Raw genomic sequence first — 18,736 nt, forward strand, 5'->3', positions numbered from 1 at the left:
GGCCATGAGGGTGTAGGGAGTGTTTTTATTCCCATTGGTCAGAGGGGCAAATGGAGGTCGTGAGACTCTGGTGTCTGAATCCGAAGCTCCTGCCCTCTTCTGCAAGTGGAGATGAGATTTGAGCCAGAGGTGCCCTCAGGGTCGGTAATGGTATATAGGCTGCCTGTCTTCAGGCACCCGCTGCGACCTTCTGAATGCCAGGTGCCCCGCAGACTGCAGAAGCCTGGGTGCTTCCAGCCCTAATCTCAGCTGCAGCTGCCCCAGTAACCTTCTGGGACACTGCCCTCTGGTGGCTCAGTGCACCCCCCCCTGCTAAATGCAGTTCCAAAGGCCTATGTCAAACACGTGGCCTGAAACTTCCACTCCACTAGCCATTCACTGCTCAGCACAATGTTATATCATGAAGGACTGAATCTGGCCTGAAGGTCCAGAATAGCTAGACTCTAGGAAGTGGCCTGGTTTACAGAAGTTATCATGGAGATCAGGGTGAACCAGCCAGGTGCTGCCTGGGAAGACGGCCTGAACCCAAGAACCCCCATGCCACTGTCATGGCCACCGAGGTCCAGAGACCTCATGCTCTCCCATGAGAGTAGATCCAAGGGGCCAGTCCCCTTGGCCATGCCTACCCCAAGGTCTCCATGCACACACCAGCTAAATGGCTTCAGAGCTCCCAGGGATCAGCCAACTGAGGCTCAGGCCTGTCCTGAAGGAACACAATACAGAGGCACAGTAGCCAGCCTTGCATTCAGAGTCACCCCTGCCACTCCAGTGCACAGTCCTCTCCACGAGCCTCTTCCCATCAGAAGACGGGATTCACCTGCCCACCACACCAGGGGGCTGTGAAGATGGCCAACACAGCTGCCTCAGGGCCTGGACTGTAAGATAGATGGGACAGCGCCCGACTAGGTGAGGGCAGACGCAGTCGGGGTGGCAGGACAGGGCCACAGTAAGCACAGCCGTGCAACTCACAAAATCTGCAGACCAGGACAGCTGGCTGCATTTCCTGGCTCGGCCTTTATTTGGGTTTGATTTAAAACAATCCTCCAAAATGATGGCAATCCTAGAAGACTGCCCCCCGGGAGAGGGGCTGCTTAGAAGGCCAGGAGAGAGGGACTGTCAGGAACTGGGAGTCGAGGACCCTCCGTGCCTGCCCAGCCCAGGAAGGGGAAGCCCCCAGGCAGGGGAGCCTTCGGACGTCTCCCCTCACCTCACCTGTCTGTCTTCCCCCCAGTGATTCCTACTCAGACCCTGTCTGTGTGGACAGCTCCTCAAGATGAGCTACGGTCTCCAGCTGACCTTCGTGTGTCTGAGCCTCTTGGCTCCAAGGTAAACTGAGCTGCCCCACCGTGGCCTTGGTCTGAACTTTGTTGCCAAGGGCCCCACGGTGGGTGGTTGCTGAATTTCCTCCTACCCTATGGTGAAGCTCACCCTGTTCCTTTCCCCTCCCTCAATTACCAGAACAAGACAACGTCCTGCCACCCATTTTCAGTAGAGGACAGGAGTGTCCTCTACTGAACCCTTGAGCTGTTCAGAACACTCTGAGGGTCCCCAAATTATCTTGACAGTTTGATCTAAGCAAGTGCATCATAAAATGGAGACTCTAACTCAATCAGCTGAAAATTAAGAGACTTCTCCTTAGAAAAGTCACTGCCGGGGACTAGACACACCACAGGCGAATTCAAGTTCACATTGACGTCCATCCGTGTTTACTCACTCATGAACAAGCATGTAGAACGGAGCCCCGCCCCCCTTTCTTTTCCAGGATGTGCGTCCAGGGGAACCAGTTCAACATCGAGGTCAGAAGAAGTGACAAGCTCTCCCTGCCTGGCTTTGAGAACCTCACAGCAGGATATAACAAATTTCTCAGGCCCAACTTTGGTGGTAAGGTTATCCTTTGTGACCAGGACAACAGTCTCTGGTGTCCTTCGCCTTCCTGACTTTCCTTTCCCTGCAGAAGCTGTTTATCTGCTTTGAACTGTTCTTCCAATATGACTTCCCAGGAAAATGCCAATTTTCCTTTCACAGAAAAAAAAAAAAGGCTCTCTCCTCTGAGAAGCCCACCCTGATTTCTCCAGGGTCCATCTCTTTTCTTTGACCCTTGTTTCGAATCATAGCCAAGTGTTGCCCTGTGATACTGTACCTGGCTCAGCTCAGGACAGCAGCCCCTTGAGGAGTCCTGCTTGTACCTCACTCACCCCCACAGAAGCTCCATGCTGGACATACATACAGCAACTTGCCAACTAATATTTGTTGAAAAACGAGGCCAAGGGGTGAGGATACCTGACTCTACCTCTTCAGAGCTGGGAAGGCCACCAGGGTGTCCTTGATCCAGAGCTGTCCACTGGAGGAGTCTGGGCCTCTGGGGCTCCTGGAGACAGGCCACCTTGGTATCCCTCCCTGCTCAGGTCACAGGTCAGCCACAGCCCATGGGAAGCTGGCCTTGGAGCAGGTGCTGGTAGACCCCAGAGCACAGCAGGGACAGCGGCCGATCACAGGCCTCAGGTGGAGGTCCAAGGGGTGCCTGGCCACATAACTAGGATCTGAGCCCCTTATGCCAAGGGACCTCGAGAGCTAGCTTCTCAGGCCCTGCTGAGCCCTGATGGGCAGGTGAGCCTGAACACCTTGGCCAGGTCCTCAAACGTCTCTCAACGTCTCTCTCCTCCCGAGACTCAAAACAACTAAGTCAGGTCACTGTCCTTCTTGTTTCCCTGTCACTGGCCAACAAGATACAGGGTGCTTGGGCAAGGAGGCCGTTCTGAGAACAGGAAGCCTGGGGTGGACCTAGGGGAATGTAAGGCCCTGTCCCACCTGGGGTGGAAATGGGCTCTGGGGTCCTTGGTCAGAGAGGGAAACACAAGTCCTCTCCCCTCCCCTTCTGGCTCCCTCCTTCTTAAAGGGACCTACACTCACGGGGCAGCCTGGAATCTCTGTAATGTCCGTGCACCCAGCTTCTAGGACCTGAGGCCCTTAAGAGACAAGAGCTGCACGGGACTGTTCAGGAACTGAGCTGGACAGAGCAAAGGGCTGCCAGCAGGCACTGAGGAAGCTGCTGAGGAGTCGCCACTGACCTCTTTCCTAGGAGGAAGCTGCCCTCTGGTGGCACTGCTCACTCCTGTAACTCCAGAGAGAAGGAGCGAGCTCTGGTCCACAGAAAAGCCAGCTGCGGCAAGGCCTGGACCAGACTGTCCAGGAAGAAACCAAACAAACTCTGGGCAGGAGCTCTCTGTGCCTCCCCCTCTGCATTCCTCAGGGAGGGCAACTAACCCGCCATCCACTGAAGACAGATGCCAAAATCTTCCCAAGCCCAGCACCACCACCACCACCACCACCCCCCCCCCCCCCAGGCCTTGTCCTAGTCTGTTTGTGTTTGGTGCTGCTGGAAAGAAGACCTGAGTGAGTCTGGGTAGTTCATAATTAGCAGAAACTGACTGGCTCCCAGTTCTAGAGGCTGAGAAGTCCAGTTCAGCACCGGGCACTGCCTTCCTGCTGCATCATCCCATGGTGGGGGGCAAGAGTGGGACGATCTTGCTGGTCATGATCGCATCAATCCTACCCTCAAGGGTATGATTGATCACCCGATGCTGAATCACGTGTTAAAGGTCCTGCCCCTTAATACTGTTAAAATGGCAATTTATCTTCAACATGAGTTTGGGAAGTGTGCTGGTCATTTTCCCATCACTGTGACCAAAATACCTGGCAAGAACAACTTAGAGGTAGAAAAGTTTATTTCGAGCCCAGGGATTCAGAGGTTCAGTCCCTGGTCGGCCGACTCCATTGCTTTGGGCCGAAGGTGAGGCTGACCATCGTGGTAGATGAGCATGTTGGAGAAGCACTGCCCCATTCATGGCAGCCAGGAAGCAGGGAGAGAGAGAGAAGAGGGGAAGGGATGGCAGGACACACCCCAGTGACTCACCTGTTCTTGCCACACCCCACCTGCCAACCGTTACCACCTGGGTCAGTCCTTTCAAACTAGAATGGACTGATCACAGCTCTCAGAAGCCAATTACTGCACCTCCAGACATACCTGAATTAACATAGGAGCTTCTGGGGAAGACCTCATATCCAAACCACAACAAGAGGGAACAAACCACAGCAGCACTAGTACCTCTGTGAACTAGCACAGAAAGGTCTAGCAATTTGCTCAAGGTTGCAAGGCTGTTAAGGGTCCAGCATGGGATTCAAACCCTTCTCCCTGACTCCAGGATCCTCTCCTTGATGCTGTGCTTTGCTGTCCAGAGGGGCAGGAAGCCACTCTATAACCCGCCCTTTCAGAAAGCACCTTCCAGGGTCTGCCATCAAAGATCTCTCTTTTCCCACCAAGTATTAACACTTAAGTACCTTTCAATTGCATTGGTTCTAAAACTCCATTTCCAAACTCCCACCTCCCTTCGATGGCTTGGTTTCCTTAGATTAATAATTAAGCTGCTTTGTCTGATTCCTTTGGATGAGACGTTTTCAAGCTTCTTTTGAATTCCACCTCTCTTCTGCCAGTTAATGCATTGCTACAGTCCCCTGGGGCTCTCCCAGTTATTTATTGCAAGTGAATGCATCTATTAACCTAGTGAGCAAAGGTTCTTTTCTCCTCTCAAATTGGCTAGGATTGGGGAAGAGAGAGGAGGAAAGGGAAATGCCTCTGACGGCAGCTATTATAACTTGATGAGCAGGACCCGCAATAGGTAACCGCGTCTGAGCACCTTCTGCAGGTGATGGGCAGGCACTTCACATACATTCCCTCTTACCGAAACTCGGCAAAGACACTGCCATACCCCCGACCTCATTTAACCCTCTCCATGACCCTAGGATGTCATTAGCATCAGCCCAACTTGCAGGTGACAGCACTACCTCTCGAGAAGATTCGGTAACTTTTCTCAAATCTCAGAGCTGGGATGTGGTGGAGCTGAGAACTCACATGGCTCAGACTCGGGTTTTTTTTCCCACATCTGTGGTCTCAGGAGAAGTCGTCTGGCTTGGCCTGGCCTGGCTCCTGAGACAGTGGCTGGGAGCCTGCCGTCTTGGGAGCTATGAATTCATCTGCCAGCTCTCCAGAATTGAGGCCTAACAGAGTCTGTGCACAGGACAAAGTGCAGAAGGTTCTGGAACTCTAAGTAGTTTAGGGTTCCTGGAGAGTAGAGGAAGAGGAGAAGGTGTTAGGACATCATCAGGAGCTGAGCTAGGAGGGGGCAAGATGAATGGCATCTGGTGGTAAGTCTAGTTCGATGAAGAGAAGGGAGGACAGTGGTCTCCACCCAGACTACCAAGTCTGTCACATTCTACATGATTAGTCCCTTGCAAGCAACACAGGAAAAATCCTCCATCTGCTTTATCACTATGCCTTTTAAAGTAATGGAGCAATGTCTCATATGTAGTAAGATAACAATTCACTTACGCATATTTTTCATACAAAGGGAGATGCACTATACACAGCGGTTGCTCCTGAGAAGGAGTAAGATAGAAATTAGCCTTGTCATCGTTTAAGATTTTTCAATTTTTTTCTAACAAGCAAGTGTTACTTTTGCAATTTTTAATAGTTTTGTTTTTCCAATGCACCCATGCAGAGGGTGGCTGTGTAGTCCAAAGGGGGTGAAATGGATGGGTGGGTGGGGGAGAAGGACATATTGTGTGTTTCTACTAAGTTTTTCTGGATTTTTCTCCATTCTTAGGAGAACCAGTTCAGATAGCACTGACTCTGGACATCGCAAGCATCTCTAGTATTTCCGAGAGTAACATGGTAAGCGCCGTTCCCCTCCATTTCACCCAAGGCTCTCTGGCCTCGAGTGTCTTGGGCATGTGCTGTCTAGCTACTCCAAGACAGAAGGGAAGGAAGCACTGCCCTCCTCCACTTGGAATCGCAGAAGCTAGAGAACTAGATCCAGAATCAAGATAGCGGGAAATTGGGAGAACAGGGTTTCTGAGTCTCAGAAAGAAAATGGATTCAAAGGCCAGGAGGAAAGAAACCAGTGAGTGAAGAAGGCACTTAGTGAGGGATAAAAAATGGGAAAAAAGAATAAAAGTGCTGGGGGAAGCCTGGACATCACACAGTGCTTCAGAGATGGGGACACAGGAAAGCCACCATCTAATGACCGCCTCCATGGGCCCTCTCATCTAAGAGATCACCTGAAAGACTGGGTCCCACTGGGGGAGGTTTGCCAAGAGATCACTGGGCATCCAGGTCCATCTCAGACAACCTAAGCACTTTGCCCACCAAAATCCTTAGCCATTCGATCTTGGGAAATGCAAGGTTTTGGGCCAGGGAGGTCAAGGCCCTGGACCGGGACTCCCTGCTGGTAGGAGAGTCATCATCTAGAATTAAGAGCACAGTGTCTCCTCTCACTGCTGCAGGTGACACACGACTTCTCCACCCAGGTCTGCGCACTTGCTCTAAGTGGAAGTGGGAGGGTAACACGTGACCCTCCTGATCTGCTCTGGAGGGTTCCCTGCCCCCCACCCCCACCCCGTTCACTCACCCATCTCCGTGCCCTGCTTCCCCCTCAGGACTACACCGCCACCATATACCTCCGACAGCGCTGGACAGACCCGCGGCTGGTGTTTGAAGGCAACAAGAGCTTCACTCTGGATGCCCGCCTGGTGGAGTTCCTCTGGGTGCCTGACACCTACATTGTGGAGTCCAAGAAGTCCTTCCTCCACGAAGTCACTGTGGGAAACAGACTCATCCGCCTCTTCTCCAACGGCACAGTCCTGTATGCGCTCAGGTGAGCTGGCACTGGGGCTGGGAGGCGAAGCAGCTGGAAGAAGACTCAGATAATCCTAGGCCGTTCTGCCATGCTCCTGCCCTCCTAGAGCCTTCCCCATAACAGTGGGCCCTCTCTCATCCACTCTGGCTCCTCAGCATTTACAGAGCACCTGCTCTGTGCCATGCCCTGCGCTGGATACGAGGGAACAGAGCTGGACAGGACACAGCCTGTCTTCAAGGACACTAGAAACAGAGGCATCCCTCAGTGCTGGGGCCCAAGGTGGGGAGTAGGTTAGTGGTTTGGGGGTGATGTTAGGAGAGGCTCTCACAAGATTCTGGGCTGAGTCTAAAAGTATGAAGGAAATGACAAGGGCAGAGAGGTGCATGGGACCCTTCATGGGACTCGGTGGAACAAGGTTGCTCCAGAAGGTGACAGTGCTGGTCTGAGTCATATTTGCAAAGAATCAAGGCTCAGTGCCACCAAGCCTCTGTCACCTGCATTGTTGGGCCCTCCATGCGTACTTCCCAACTCCTGAGGCCTAAAATTCCTTCCACCCAATCGCTCATGGAGCCTGAGGGCTAGAACAGGAAAAGAGGTCTCTACATGCTGTAGCGAGGGCTCATCCTGTGCAAACGAGGTACAAGGATCATGCACAGTAGGCTCCCCGAGGCCTGGGGGTGGAGGCCAGGACCAAATATCGAAGACACTGATCTTTAATACAGAGTAAGAGTCTCAAGTTATAAAGCAAAGACTGAGCTAGCCATTAACAGGACTTCTGCACACAGCTCAGCGGCCCTGAATTTTGCAAAGACCAATCCAAACCTCAACTCCTCTTTCAAGAAACCTAACTAGACCTCTCTCTTGACCCCAACTCCAATCGACACTGATGTACCCTTCCCTGTGTCCCCACAGCACATGTGTGCTTATCCGTGTGTCTGTCTGCAAGACAGCAGCACAGTTTGGGGTAAGGATTACGAACAGTGGGTAATGGTTTGTAGCCTGGCACTAGAGTCATAAAGATTTGAGTACAATCCCTGCTCTGTCCTGGGCAGCTCTGTGGCCATAGGCAAGTTACTTGACCCTCTGAGCCTCAGGTTCCTTAGCATCAAAATGAGAATAATAGTATTGCCTACCTCCCAGAGCCGCTCAAAGGGCTGAATGGGCGTAGAGAACTCAGCAAGCCCTGGATGAATGGTCCTTGTTATTCTGTCTCCCTTTAGGGGAGTGTGGGATCCTCAAGGTGGGCACTGTGCTGTGGTGACCTCTGCTTCCTAGAGCACCTCTCATTGTGCTTAATAATTAAGGAAGCCAAGTGAAAATATATGACTCTTGAAAAAAAAAATCCTGTAGATTTAAATCTCCACCACAAGGGCTTCTCTGACACTGAGCTGACCGTCCCTGGGTGTTGAGCCCCGAGAGCCACTGAGCCCGGTACCCTCCACTCCCTCTGCATCCTGATCCCATCAAGAAGCCAGGAGACCAGGGCTCCAGTTCCAACTCTGCCACTCAAAGCCACCTGAGCCTGAGCAAGCCCCGTGTGATCACTGTCATGACTGTAGACACATTGAAAAACTGAAAGGAAGACATCTTAAACCAGCCAGCCGTGAGTCTGCTCTGTGATATGCTGGCTGGCTGGCCTCTGAGTGGCTAGCCTGCCAACTCCCCCATTCTGGACCCAGCTTCTCTTAGTCTCATGGGTGTTGTTGAACATACAAAGAGCACAGGAAACCTCAGAAATTTGTGGGGATGGGTCTCCACGCCACATGATCCCTGCAGGAGCCCAAGTGAAAGTCCTCGGAACACTCTTCTGAACCCGTTTTTTTCTTTCTTAGAATCACAACGACTGTGGCATGCAACATGGACCTGTCCAAGTACCCCATGGACACGCAGACGTGCAAGCTGCAGCTGGAGAGCTGTGAGTGGACACACCCACAGGCCCCTTTCCTGGGTGACCTAGATCTGGAATTTGGTGTCCCCTACCCAGTGACCCTTCTTTTTCTGGTGTTGATTCACAATGGATTCAGTCCTTCTGACTATCCTTCCAAACGGATTTATGTTCTTCTCAAAGAAAAACCTTCTAACATCACATCTTTTGGGGATTATTATTGTGCATTATTATTATTATTATGCATTATTACCAAAGGGACAAAGGAAGGGAATGCTTTAGTGGGATTCATGGTCTAGACCAGGGGCCCCCAAGCCTCCCCCATGTGCCAACTCAGCCCATCACCTCTTCTGTTAACCACGGTTCATGGGGCAGCCCTGCCCACTTATTTATGTGTCACCTGTGGCTGCCATTACACTGTGACAGCAGAGTCAAGTTTTTATGACAGAGACCCAAGGGCCTACAAAGCCACAAATACTGACAATCTGCCTTGCTGCAGAGCTTCCAAGAGCCCCTAATGAGCAAATTCCAGGTGAAATTCCAAGAAGGAGCAGTAGTATTTCCCAGAATTGTGTAACCACAGAATATGACTCACTTGTTTCATGAGTATCTCTACTTTATAGAGAAGATCTTGATAAAAATGGGTCTACACTAACACCTGATAGTTTAACTCTTAACTTTTTATTTATACCATCTATCTGGCTGCTCATCCTCAAGGTGTCTGTGGTGCTCGGTGAGTTCCTCTTGAATCCCCCTTGGCCATGATCTTCACCCGCACGCCCCCACTGTCAGTCTACCAAAATTCAATCAACCATGGGTCCCTACAGACACCAATGACAACCTTCTACCAACACCCTTTCCATTTGTCAGCACATAACCCTCTTGTTTCTAGAAAGCCTCAAAAGCTTTCTTTTTTTTCTCCTTTTATTTTTTTCTGGTGCAAAAGCACTGTGGTCACTAGCAAAACCTCCCTCTTCACTGCAGAGGAAGTAGAGAAGCTAGAGGGAAAGACTCCTGAGAGGATGTAACCAATGTGTGTGACCGTGATGTGCTATTGCCCTGGCCTCCTTGACCAAGAAACTTTTCATACATTCCTGCCACTGGACTAGAAGGTCAACAGGAATTTTGTTCCTGTGGCTCGTTCATGATATAAGCTATATATATTTTCTGCGTATACCATAAAGTGATTTTAAACAGTAATATGGGGATAATGAAAAGCTTTTAATAACTCCTTTCCAGTTTCTCTAGTGCCCATTTATTATCATTATTTTCCCCAAACTGAGTAACCACATGATGCTTATTTTGGATTCCCCAAATCCTGCCAGAATGTTAAACTGGATTACGACACAATCGTCACACAGGACTCCAATATTCCTCTGCTAGCTCCTTTCCATTACTTAGGACGAGGGCCACTGTTTTTCTTTTCCTCTGTGTCCTAAGGAAAATATTTTGACTCTTTCTAATACTTTAGTTCTGCATATTTTCCCACTAAGGTCTCCAGCGAGTCTGGAGTGCTGGTTGAGTTCCACCTGTCAGCCCTCATTTAAATACCTTTGCTTCTTCCACTCAATGACTAAATGACTTCTGTGCCAGATAGTGAGGTAGATGTTTGCAATACAAAGATGAAATGATGTGCCAGCCTTCAGTCTGTCCTCTCATGGAGAGCAGGACTTAAAATAATTACAGAGACTAGATGGTGACAATAAGAAGTAATGGCACTGTGGAGCCTGGAGGAGTTCGAGGTGTTCTAGCGGAGATATCACTTGAAATCAGACATGAGGGATCTGTTGAAGCTGGCCCAGGGGACGAGGAGTGGGACACAGCGTCTGCCAAGGCACAAGAGCAAGAGGGAACATAGCAGAGGTTAGCAGGGCCAGGTGGGGGCTGACGTGGCTCTGGCTAGGCGTGTCTGGAGCGTGTCTGGGGCGTGGCCGGGGCGTGGCTGAGCCTGTCGGGGCGTGGCTGGGGCGTGGCCTGCGGGTAGAGTGCTTGCCTAGCACTTTCAAGGCCCTGGGTTTTATCCCTAGCCTTGAAAAAAAGGGACAACATGCAAAGCAATCCGTTAATATTTATCACACAACTGCTTCCAACTTTTAAAAGAACTTACTTGCTATATGTAAAGTTTAACATAATAATGCCAGCTAAAAAGGGATCTAAATTGCAACCTAGGGATTTGCTTATGATGAGGAATGAAGATTTACTCTTAAGTGATGTGTGTCAAATGAATTCCCTGGCACTGTTAAATGATCTCCATTGTTAATAAGCCACTCTAAAGTGCTCACCAAACTTGTCACCTGCGAGGGAAAGAGTACCACAGATAGGACTTGTTAAGGCAGCTAAGCCTGTCTTGTGGTGTTGAGGGGACTGTGGACAGGCTCTGGAGACAAATGGACCCTCTGTACCTAAGGACACAGTGGGCGGCATCAGGAAAGTCCACCCATGGTGAAGTAGAAGCCATTTTTCAAAAGTAGACATTTAATTAAAGACTCAGATTAATTATCTTATTGATTAAATGCATGTAGAATCTTCCTGAAGCAATGCAGCTGTTTGGTAGCAGAATAAAACTTGGGGTTATCAAAAGAGAACTCATCTGAGTCCCACATGAAACAAGTAATTGCCCTCCATGTGTCGTGGCTGGGCTCATCTCAAATCCCAGGAGCAATATTCCGCTGGAAACTTCACGTTCTGTTTGCACAAATACTGTCCCCAGTGAGCAGGGGAAGCTTTCAATGCATGTTTATTAAGCAGTTATCCGGGTACAGAACCCTCACTCAGGGTTTTTGCTACATGCCATCACCAAAAATGAATTGATACCATCCCACAATTCACCATAGTCACCCAGGGACAGGGGTGTGTGTGTGTGTGTGTGTGTGTGTGTGTGTGTGTGTTAATGTAACAATTGTGCTTTTACTAGTTGCAAAAGTAAAGTGTCCAAGTAGGAAACTGCGCTCTTGGTTTTTATAGATTCTTCAGTTCTTTGGGATCCCAACCAATTTGGACAGCTCACTTCAGTGCCAAAGTGAACTTTGGATGCTTCCAAAGGAAAGCCCACAGACAATTTTTACCTGGAAATCTTTAAAGAGCTGGTGCATTATGGAGGAGACCACCCCTACTAGATATTGGTTACCAGAAGCAGATTCTTTTCAAAATATTTGTCCCAGCACTAACTCCATATTTCCTAGCAGCCTTTGAAAATGAAGGCAATGGCTGGGCATGTGGCACACGATGCCTGTAACCCCAACAGCTTGTATGCTGAGGCAGGAGGAGTGCAAGTTCAAAGCCAGCCTCAGCCACTTAGGCCCTAAGCAACTTAGCAACACCCTATCTCAAAATTAAAAAAAAAAATGTGTAAAAAGGCTGGGGACATCACTCACTGGTTAAACTCCCTTGGGCTCAATCCCTGGCACCAAAAAAGAAAAAGAAAAGAAAATGAAGGCAATATATTGTGTGCATGTACCATCACTATGTGCAACTGTAATGCACCAATAAAAATGTGGGGAAAATAAAGGCGATATATTTTTGTGTTTAAGATCATAGGTACTGGAATCCCTGGACTTTTCCCATCCATAGCCATTTGGCTTTGGGTAATGAAACTCTTTGGACCTCAGTTTACTTATCAGTGAAGTGGGAAAGTAATAGTGTCTGGCTCAGTGAGTTGGTTTTCAATAGATTTTATATATATATTGTAGTTGGACACAACACCTTTATTTTATTTATTTATTTTTATATGGTGCTGATATTGAACCCAGCACCTCACATGTGCTAGGCGAGTGCTCTATCTCTGAGCCACAACCCCAGCCACTTCAATAGGTTTATTACGGTATAATTTACATACCCTAAAGTTTACAGGTGTTAAGTATAGAATTCCACAGTTTTAGTAAAATTACCAAGTTGTGTGACCATTGCCATATTGCATTCCCCCGACCCCTTGGCTTATCTGCAATCACCCCTCCTTCCACCACCAGCTCCCAGGCACCATGAATCTACTTTCTCTCTGTATGAATCTGTCTTTTCTGAATATTTCATATAAATGGAAATCAATATAATATATGCTCTTTTGCATTTGTTTTTTTTTCCACTTAGCAGAACAGTTTTGAGGTTCATAGGCGTCACAGTGTGTTATTAGCACTTCATTCTTTTTCATTGCCAGGTAATGTTCCTTTGTATGGAGATGTACTTGTATACGTATCACGGTTAATTTATTTATTCATCAGTCGACAAACATTTGTCTATTGTGGGTAATGCTGCTCTGAACAGTTGTGTGCTAGTGTTTGTATAAATAAGATTTTATTTCTCTTGACCTTGGTGTGAAATATGGGTCAAATGGTAAAAACATATTTAAGTTTTCAAGAAACTGCCAAACCTTTTTCCAAAGTAGTTATACCATTTTACATTCCCACCAGTGCAGTTCCAATTTCTCTATGTCCTCACTTTGTTATCTGTCTTTTTTATTGTAGTTACTCTAATGAGTATGAAATAGCATCTTATTGTGGTTTTGATTTGCATTTTCCTAATGACCTATAATGTTGGGTATTTTTTGTGTGCTTATTAATCATTCAGATATATTTCCAAAGAGATATTTCGAGGATTAAATGAGATGATGATGTTGTAAGGCACTTAGTAATGTTTACTAAATTAAATGACATATTATAATTACCATCATTATCATCCAAGGGCTTTGAGATGAAACTTTCCTAAAGTTCAATGCAGGCTTTATTTCTTGCTTCTTTGTTATCAGGAGAAAGTTAGGCAACCCCTCTGAATCTGAGAGCTTTTATGTATAAATTGGGAAAAACATTATAGCTCCTTAATTCTGAGACAGAATACTTATTGAATAACACATAATACTTATTGAAGAGACACAGAAATGACTACAAGTTTGTGAGAACATTAGAGACCAAGTGGGTCCAGGATTACAATTATTGGCTAAGTTAAAAAAACGGCTTTGAGATTATCAAACTCACTTGGTGACAAGCATCACTGAAGTGGCTGGCTGCAGGATTCTTGTTTCGGTTTTCGCATTTCCACCAATGCGATATGAAAGACTAGTTCTGAAGTCTCTGAAGACCCATCGGCACTTACTTAGATTGGCCTGGGAAGCAGTGCAGCACAGGCCTCTGGGTGTTGGTGGGTATGGTATTTCAGTGAGGAAGGAGGCCGCTGCTTACTGGGGATTGGAGCCAGGGGCCCTCGGCCACAGAGCTACAGCCTCAGCCCTTTTTATTTTTCATTTTGAGACACAGTCTTGCTAAGTTGCGTAGGGCCTTGCTAAGTTGCTGAGGCTGGCCTCTGAAGGAGGCCACATCTAAGGCTCATCATCCAGGTTTAGACCCTGCTTACCATAGGACCAGTTCTCAATGGATGGCGCATGTCCTAGTAGGTGACGTCACTCTGAGCAGGCACTGGTGTGGCACGTGAGAGGTCTTGCCTGGAATCATCCTTGGGCCCACTACCATCAGGATGGAGCCCAAACTGTTTCTGTGTCATAGCATTTTCCAGACCAGTTCAGTCGGTGCCCTTGCACTGACCAGGGCTCTGTTTATTGGCAGGGGGCTATGATGGAAATGACGTGGAGTTCACCTGGCTGAGAGGGAACGATTCTGTGCGAGGGCTGGAAAACCTGCGGCTTGCTCAGTATACCATACAACGCTACTTCACCTTAGTCACCAGGTCCCAGCAGGAGACAGGTAACTTGTGTGGCAAATCGTACAAAATAAAAATAACCGAACAGAAGTGGCGGGTTGCACTCTGAGTCAGAAGTCTCCTCTCTTCTCCACTTCACTCCTTCAGGGTCCAGAAACCCCTCAGAGGGGCAGAAGGGGTGGAGGGCAGAGGGTCTGCACCTATTCCTCGCACAGGACTGAAACGGATTTTCTCAAAGACGGGGTTTGATTATGAGCATCTGCTACTTTCTCATCACTTGCTCATTAGCTAATTTATGGTAGAATTTTAAATCCAGGATTTACTTTGGGGTGGCAGGAACTTGAGCTGTCCCCTCAGCTCTCCTGTTTTCTCCCTACTCTAGTCTGAGCCAGACTTCTGTTCCTGGGGCAACCTCTCCACCCTTCCCCAGCCCGGCCCCGGCCACTGCTGCCCTGTCGGCTGCAATGACCTTCCCTTCACAGAAGCACCTGCTTCTCTAACCCGCGGCACATGCTGTACACCCCAAGGCCCTCTCTCCTGCTCAGAATTCGATCAGCAATAGCACTCATTGCTCGTATCCCCCACGTCTAGGGTATGATAGTTTCCTAAAGTACAGTAAATCCAGGATACCTCTGACACATCAAAAAATCAAATGCCATTGAATGGGTCTATTAGGTCTACCCAGTGGGAATGTTGAGAAATGGACAGTCTCAGGTAATCCCCGAGGAGGTTCTTATCCAACAACTTCTTTGTAAGCACAGAACTGAAAGGTGCAGGGTTTGCGTGCTGGGGGCTCACAGTCTAGCGAGGAAATGTCAAGGACACTGGGGGTCACAACAATGTAGGAGTCAGATGACGGAGAAAAGCCCAAGTGGAACTTGCAATGCACAGTGCCAGCAGCCCTGGGAGTCCCACTCCATGCAAAAAATACCCAGGTGTTGTGGGGACCATGGCAGTTCGACATGAGCCAGGCTTTGGTGAATAACTGGGGGCTTCATGTGAATATAGTTCAGTCAACCGTCCCGTGGGGACTCTGCTCCACCATGTGAGCAGACACGATTTCTTGTCTCTTATTGACCCCGTCAGGAAATTACACCCGGTTGGTCTTGCAATTTGAGCTGCGGAGGAATGTCCTGTACTTCATTCTGGAAACCTATGTTCCCTCCACTTTCCTGGTGGTGCTGTCCTGGGTTTCATTTTGGATCTCCCTGGATTCTGTCCCTGCAAGAACCTGCATCGGTAAGTTTCTAAGAACTGGGTCACCGCGTACATTTTTCCCCCTTCTGTCACTGTCTTCATTGGTATTCCCAGGGCAATCCAATAGCTGGCTTCTTGAGAGTCTTTTACAGAAAGAGACAGAGACAACTTTAGAAGCAATGCAATTTTAAATTTGTTAAAGTGACAGATGAGGGGAAATTGTGATCAGGTGACCCCTGTCGGTGATGTTGTGGAAGGAAATGGTTTAGCAAACCACATTGCTCATTTCTGTGCAAAATGGGCAAATTAACCCAGGTCCACAAGGTCATAGGTTTTTCAGAATGAGATATGCTCCATTTCTGAGTCCTGTCCTTGCCTGGCTGACCCCTGAGTGGAGACCCTCCGCTAGATAACAGAGGAAAGTCCACTGGCCGCCATCTTGGAAACATTTCCTGCTCTTTTCCCAGGAGTGACCACTGTGTTATCAATGACCACACTGATGATCGGGTCCCGCACGTCTCTTCCCAACACCAACTGCTTCATCAAAGCCATCGACGTGTACCTGGGGATCTGCTTTAGCTTTGTGTTTGGGGCCTTGGTGGAGTACGCTATTGCTCACTACAGCTCCCTGCAGCAGATGGAAGCCAAGGACAGGGTAAGAATCCTGAGGCCCCTGTGGGTGCTCTGTCACTTTGCCATGGGCTGCCCTGTAGAGGTGAGCTGGTTCTAGTGTCTGTCACCCAGTGACTTGCTTGGTTCCAGTAAGTCCCATCCTTCCAATGTGGGCACATATGGAAGTCATGGGGCCCCTTGAAAAAGGCCATCCCTTTTACCAAATGCAATGAGATATCAGGACATTTAATTCCAGCAGAAAATGATTCTCATCCATAAGCAACATACAATTACAAGAACAGGAAACCATGAAAAATCTAATTTCCAACCACACTTGATCAGTTGTTTACAAGTCTCAGGTTAATATGTAGGTACTATTTAATTATTTTGTTGCATTCTTGCATTTTCAAATTATACAAGTAGTGGTTTATGGAAAAATTAAATTGAGACAAATTTCTTGATAAGCACATTTTTCTGCTAATTGGAAAAGATTGTTTTTTTTTTTTTTTGATTTAGCAGCAGAACATCAGGGTCCAGTTATCTGAAAAATAATGACAATTATTATTATTTAAGTACTTACACACACCAGATCGAAACCTTCTGGAAATATCATATCATTTTAAATGCTCCTAACCACCAACAAGGTTCTTATCTCCATTTTTCAGTTGTGGAATCTGAGGGACGAGAAGGTTTATCTCAGGGACACAGAGAGTAAGAGGTAGAGGGGAGATTTCCATCTAGATCTGGGGCTTCTAAGCCTGGCCCTGTCCCTCTGTCCTGCTGGCCGTAGACATTGGGCCTTGCTCTTGGCTATTACTCTTTACAGCCCTGAGGAACCCTTGGGTCATTTGCAAGCCAAATTGAATCGATCCTACCATCCTTTAATAGGCCAACAGGAATAAGAAAGAAAATAGTAGGATCCAATTCAAAAGACGTACCTGCCTTTGGCAATGGGCCAGACTGCGCTAGGTCCAACAGTGGGCAGATAAGGCATCATTAGAAGGGGCAGAAGGGGCTTCCCTTGTGTCCTGCTGTTGCCAGCAGCACTCCACAAAGCCATGTTGTCCAAGTGACACAGGCAAAGAAGTCTACGCACTGAGCCAGCCAAAGAAGAATGTGGGTTTCATTCATTCTGCTCCCTGCAGGCTCCCTGAAGGGTCAGGAAAAGGGTCTAATTACCCCCCAAGTGTCTAGTTTTCTAGATTGGTAAAAGGGGGGTTGGAATGTGACTGAGATCCTCCACCAAAGCACCAGATGCTTTTATTTTCCTGAGTGTGTAATAATAGGTGCGCTATTGAGTACTTGCTGTATGCTAAATACCTATCAACAGCTTTTAGTCCACCCAACAACCCAGTGAAATAGGTACCATTATTGTCCTTATTTTACTATAGAGAAACCTGCCAGAGAGGCAAGGTGACTCATCCAGGACCCTAGTCCTAATAAATAGCCTGTCCCCAAATCCAAACCACATTCTGTCTGACTGTATTACATTCCCCGCAGCCTGGCCACGCCCACCTGCTAGAGAACACCAACCCCCTGCCACTGCAAGGGGAGCATCGAAGTTTCTATTTTTGTGTGGCATAGACCTCACTCAGGACCCGGCTGATTTCTATTATCTCCCATAACCACTAATTCCTTCTCCCTGGAAAATAATAGAATTTCACCAAATACTTGCTAGATACTTCACATGATTTATTCCACTTAATCTCCCCATCAGCTCCCACGGTAGCTATTTATATCATGACCCATTTTGCAGGCAAGTAAATGAAGTCTAAGAGGGATTAAGGTGACAAGATGTCCACAAGAGTAGGAGGCTGAGTGGGATCTAATCCCAGGTCTGCTGACTTTACAGCCTGCGCAGCTGGTATCTGGCACCCTGCCCTGTGGATCTAGGGAGGGTGATGGTTGTTCGTCATGCAGGCTGGGGACCCACAGGTAGGTGCCCACAAACAGGACAGCAGGGCTGCAAGTCTCTGTTAAACCTAATTACTCAACACTTAGGCCTCTAAACTTCTCATTAGCTTACTGCCCACTTATTTCTTTGCTGAATCAAGTCTTCCAAGCTAACGTCATGGTTTGTGAACTAGGGGACGGCGAAGGAGGTGGAAGAAGTCAGCATCACTAACATCATCAACAGCTCCCTCTCCAGCTTTAAGCGGAAGATCAGCTTTGCCACCATTGAAATCTCGGGTGACAATGTTGACTACAGCAACATGACAATGAAAACCAGCGACAAGTTCAAGTTCGTCTTCAGAGAAAAGATGGGCAGGATTGTGGATTATTTCACAATTCAAAACCCCAGCAATGTTGATCGATATTCCAAACTACTGTTCCCTTTGGTTTTTATGCTAGCCAATGTGTTCTACTGGGCATACTACATGTACTTCTGAGACGGCCTTGACTTTGTGTTTGCCCTAGGTCTCCAACAGAACAAGGTCATGATGTCAATGGAATTCTAGGCCAAACGTGCTCTCTAGCACAGTGGTGCCAAAAGTGGCTAAAATAACACTTATTTCTGTTCAAACGATGAGTTCTCAGCTGTTAAAAATTCTAAGTTGTGTCGCAGTCCAAACATTACAGGTTTTGTAATGGAAACATCAGCCTGTACCTCTTTCACTTTTATGAAGGACAGCCCCATGGAGCCCAGGGCTGACTGTGTACCCAGTGGCTCCCTGGTCTGAATTTACCTCATATCCCATGAGAAGAA

The 18,736-nt window shown here is 48.0% G+C and overlaps 1 protein-coding gene across 2 annotated transcripts; it reads left to right on the forward strand.

The window, feature by feature from the left end:
* The first annotated feature begins 1,273 nt into the window (after positions 1-1,273).
* Gabrp (gamma-aminobutyric acid type A receptor subunit pi) lies at positions 1,274-18,419 on the forward strand. Of its 2 annotated transcripts, XM_026401336.2 has the most exons (9): positions 1,274-1,326; positions 1,763-1,881; positions 5,661-5,728; positions 6,493-6,710; positions 8,525-8,607; positions 14,127-14,264; positions 15,307-15,459; positions 15,885-16,072; positions 18,117-18,419. In XM_026401336.2, exons 1-9 carry the CDS (start codon positions 1,274-1,276, stop codon positions 18,417-18,419), a joined length of 1,323 nt encoding a protein of 440 aa, XP_026257121.1. The 2 variants fall into 2 exon arrangements, with proteins under 2 accessions (XP_026257121.1, XP_026257122.1); XM_026401337.2 differs by lacking the exon at positions 15,885-16,072 and having other exon boundaries at positions 18,117-18,154.
* Positions 18,420-18,736: the final 317 nt, after the last annotated feature.

Source organism: Urocitellus parryii, chromosome 1, assembly GCF_045843805.1.
Source record: "Urocitellus parryii isolate mUroPar1 chromosome 1, mUroPar1.hap1, whole genome shotgun sequence".
Classification (NCBI taxonomy): Eukaryota; Metazoa; Chordata; class Mammalia; order Rodentia; family Sciuridae; genus Urocitellus; species Urocitellus parryii.

Excerpts from the sequence above, each read along its gene's own strand:
- Gabrp (XM_026401336.2), top strand. The coding sequence starts at position 1,274 with ATGAGCTACGGTCTCCAGCTGACCTTCGTGTGTCTGAGCCTCTTGGCT. Across the intron at positions 5,729-6,492 it reads GTATTTCCGAGAGTAACATG|GACTACACCGCCACCATATA; the intron begins GTAAGCGCCGTT and ends CTTCCCCCTCAG. Across the intron at positions 14,265-15,306 it reads CAGGTCCCAGCAGGAGACAG|GAAATTACACCCGGTTGGTC; the intron begins GTAACTTGTGTG and ends TGACCCCGTCAG.